This window comes from Charadrius vociferus, unplaced genomic scaffold (assembly GCF_000708025.1).
Source record: "Charadrius vociferus isolate BGI_N301 unplaced genomic scaffold, ASM70802v2 scaffold103, whole genome shotgun sequence".
Taxonomy (NCBI): domain Eukaryota; kingdom Metazoa; phylum Chordata; class Aves; order Charadriiformes; family Charadriidae; genus Charadrius; species Charadrius vociferus.
Genome location: NW_009648061.1, coordinates 864,651 through 868,852, shown reverse-complemented (window position 1 = coordinate 868,852; position 4,202 = coordinate 864,651). Strand labels below are relative to the sequence as shown.

The 4,202-nt window shown below is 39.1% G+C and overlaps 1 protein-coding gene across 1 annotated transcript in view; it reads right to left on the bottom strand.

Moving 5' to 3' along the window:
• Nucleotides 1–865: 865 nt before the first annotated feature.
• The window catches only part of FAM134B (family with sequence similarity 134, member B), a 23,224-nt gene continuing 19,887 nt past the window's right edge, over nt 866–4,202 (bottom strand). Inside the window, exon 7 of the mRNA XM_009883737.1 lies at nt 866–1,402. Within this exon, the coding sequence (XP_009882039.1) occupies nt 891–1,402 (512 nt within the window). The 3' untranslated portion in view covers nt 866–890. The remainder of the gene's footprint in view (nt 1,403–4,202) is intronic.

Here is a 4,202-nt window from a genome sequence, read left to right as displayed (position 1 = left end):
GCCTTTTCTTTTTTTTAATTTTTCTTTTTTTTTCTTTTGCCTTTTTTTTTACCTCTAATCTCTATTCCAAACAATAACTACCCTCACCTGCTCCCAAAAACGGTTGTTCGGTTTACATGATATTAACTCTTGAATATAAAAATGTGTTGGCTGACTTTACACGGGCAACACTGCCAAGGACCAGACTCCATCAAGGAACACAGCAGGTGGTCAGTCAAATAGCATGCCACTTTACAACTCTACAAGCCTAAAACAGCAAAAAACTTGGAAATGCATCACCATATCCAAAATAATTCAAGGGTTTTAAGTATGAAATCAAGTTCTTTGATAGTGTTGCACACATACTTAAACTAGAGTTGTGCTGGTTAATGTGTTTCATATATAGTAGATGCACTACACATAATGCTAACTGCAGGGATTCATACTTTCTGGTACGATCGAAGGAGGTGAGATTTAGTTAATCTCACTGCAATCCTCTGATAATTTACCCTCCCTGTGTGAATCATTAATTGTATTACATGGAATAAACTGCCAGTGTTGAAAATTTGGCTCAGGAACCCCAAAATACACGGTTGGCAAAAAGATAAAAAAGCCCTCTCCCCCGATTGCTTTGAACAACTGACCTCCAACACTCATCTGCAACCAAAGAGTGGATAGATAATTCATTTCCATGCTATTACATTGAGGTATAACTACCAGAAACATTAAACTATCAGTATCAGTTGATATTTATCCAGTTAATTCACTCTGCGTAAGGGAAATTATTACAACACAGCTAAAGGGATAGTTAAAGCTTACAGCTCAGAATTTTCCTTTTTTTTTTTGCATTTGATTTTTTTTGTGTGTTTTTATGTTTAATTTCTTCTATGTTACCAGCTGCAATTTCCAGGTTAATGACTTCCCAGCAGATTTGAAAGGAAGCCTGAAGACTTTTTCTTTTCCTGGGATTCTGCTTCTTGGCCTTGTGAAAGTCCCAATTCTTTCTCAATCTGCTCAAGCTCGGACTGGTCAAGCAGTTCAAAATCATCAGCTTCCTCTGTGTCTGTCTCCTCGCTCAAACTGGGCACTGCATGTGAGGGAGCTTGCTGTGCGGACTGCAACTGGTCTTTGATGGCAGCAGACACCGCAGCTGCGATGACATCCCCAGCAATTCCACTCATTAAATTAAAGGTTTGGTCACTGGTCAAAGGCAAGGAGAGCCCTGCAGTGGACGGTCTCTCTTTACTCTGTCTGGAAGCATGATCCACCTTGAAATATGCTTGTTCTTTTTTTCGTTTTTGCTGGATGGGCATACCGATGCTTGAGTCATCGTCATCATTTGTTCCGGCACCATTTTCTAAAGAAGGAAATTCTGCAAGATCTCTAGCAAAGGCTTCTTCATGATCACTAGGTCGGTCAAAATCTATTACAGGATGAACAGAAGGAAACAGCATTAGCAAACACAAAAGGCTTTGCCCAAGAAAAGCAGCCAAGTGTAAAAACGCAATTAGTAAGTTTTCCTTTAAATACATTTACTAATGCAGTCTAGTAGTCTTACGTAGTCATATATAGTCTGAATGCAGAGGAGCTTTGTGTTACATCTAAAATAAAACAGTTTTGAGGTCGTAAACTTTCTACCACAAGTCACCTGATATCAACCTAACTCAGAAAGTTATTTGAAGACAGTATCTTTTTTAAATGGTATCTAGCTGTATATGAAACAAGCAATGCAAATCTTCAGCACAACCTGTTCTAAATACACCAGCCACATAAAGTCCTAAAATTTATGACGTCACAACAGATCTTTAAATGTTTTTCTTCACAATATATATAAATTTCAAATATGTAAGTGCATATGAACGAAGTACAAGCTTTTAAAACACTTGTAGAATGTTTACCTGTTTAAATAAAGATATACAACCAATGTAAAGACTTAATTTATAACTTCTTCCTTTCTTGGCCAATGCTTTTATTAAATAGGAAACAGAAAATGGAAACTCTACAGATAACTAGGATAGTTTCACATTTTCAAGAGGATAAAAAGCAGAATGTAAATAAAAGATTAGATTCTGATGACTGCGTTAATAGCGTGATATTTGTTACTATAAATGTGTAAAATACACTTGACCACAGCACATGGCCTGTGGAGGAGACCTAAATGAGCATAAGGGAATATTTTGATCTAGTATTTGAATGAGAAGGTAAAAAATAATAACTTTGAACTTACTTTCTATGAAAACAAGCAATAGGAGCATTCATAAGGGCTAAGGAAATAAATCCTAAACATGTCTGGTACATCATTTTCTCCATTTTCTTTAGGAAAAAACAGCTGGGAAGGTGAGGAGGAAAGGTTGTGCTGTATGCAGAGTGGTGACTCAAATGCACAGAGCTTTGAGAGGAGATGAGCCAGTCCTTGGATGCATCCCATCTGGTCTTGCACTTGTGCGTATGTCCCATTTGCTGAGATGCTCCATGGGGGGAGAAGAGTGGATGTTGTTTATTTTTCACTGAGCAAGGCCTTTCATGCAGTTTCCCACCTTATTCTTACAGCCAAATTGGTGAGCAAACTGGGTAAGTGAACTGTGAGGTCGGTGGATAATTGGCCGGACTGCCAGGCTTAAAGGGCTGTGATCAGTGATGCAAGGTCCAACCGGAGGCCAGTTATTAGTGGTGTCTCTCAAAGGTACTGAAGCCAACACTGTTCAATGTTTTTATCAGTGAGTTGGATGACAGGATGGAGTGCACTCTCAGCAAGTTCACAGGCAGAAAGGAACTGCTCTGGGGCAGGTGTATTCGATATTCTGGAGGGCACATCACCCTCAGAGGGACCTGAACAGGCTGGACAAATGAACAGGCTTAAAAGGAACATCATGAAGTCCAGCAAAAGCAAATGGGAAGTCCTGCATCTGGAATGGAATAACCAGTGCAGCAGTACAGGTTGGGGGCAACAAGACTGAAAGCAACTTTCAAGAAAAAGACCTGTGGACAGCAAACCAGTGGTATACCCTTGCAGCAAGAAAGACCAACCACATACTGAGCTATACTAGCAAAAATGAAGTCAGAAAGTCAATGGAAGGGATTTTCTCCCTCTATTCAGCACCTGAGAGCACACATTTGGAGTACTTTGCCCAGTTTTGACCTCTTCAGTACACAGAGAGAAAAGACTGGAATGAGTCCCCTAGAGGGTCAGCATGATTATTAGGGGGCTGAAGAACACGACACATGAGGAGATGCTGAGAGAACGGGCTTGCTTTGGCCTTAAGAGAGGGCAGAAAAGGGGGGATCACATAGTTTTCTTTAACTACCTAATGGGAAGGTATAGAAAAGATGGGGCCTGACTCTTCTTAAAGGTGCACAGCGGAAGGATAAGAGTAAATTGACACAAGCTGGAACATGGGAAATTTTGACTCACTACAAGAAAAAACTTTTTCATCATGAGGGTGATCAAATATTGAAAATGGCTCTCCAGGAAGGTTGCTGAATCTCTACAATTGGAGGTGCTTAAAATTCAACTGGTCACAGCCCTGAGCAACTTGATTAAGTTGAAGCTGCTTTGAACAGGAAGTTAGATGAGGAATGACAGTGGCTCATTCCAACTTATGATTCTGTGATTGTACAATGCTGTCTATTTACCACTTGAAATATTAACAAAATAATTTATTAATTAGGCAGGTATAATGTCATTAAGTAATATCACCCTACTTGTCATTTACAGTGAACTTTTCCTAGAAGAGGAGAAATGCAAGGGGGGCAGAGCAACAAATCCACAGCTAAGATCACACCAAACTACTGCTGTCCTTAATCTTTATTCAGGCAAAGGGCTAACTGAAAGCTTAGTCTGTAAAAAGTAAGAATTTAAAGATCTGGTCAAGATCAAGACAAGTGCTCAAGAATCTTTTCCTAGTCTTAGTCTTCACATCTCATTTAGGCTCAATGCTTCATCAGTATTGTTGTAAGCAATACTTTCTTTAATTGGCTGTTTAGCAATTCAAAGTATTCAGTTTTTCTTCCTCAGCTTTTATTTGTAAAGCTCCACAAAGGCAGTGATACTAACTTAAAAGGTTTACTTGCTTAAAAGGTTTGGTGGAAGAGAGAGCTAAATCTGGCACTTATTAACTATGTTGGTTTTACCCACCACTATTCATTTAGACACATACTGATGTACTTCATTATTTTTAAGATGAGGACAGCTCTTACACAAGGTGTATCCAAAATTACATAAA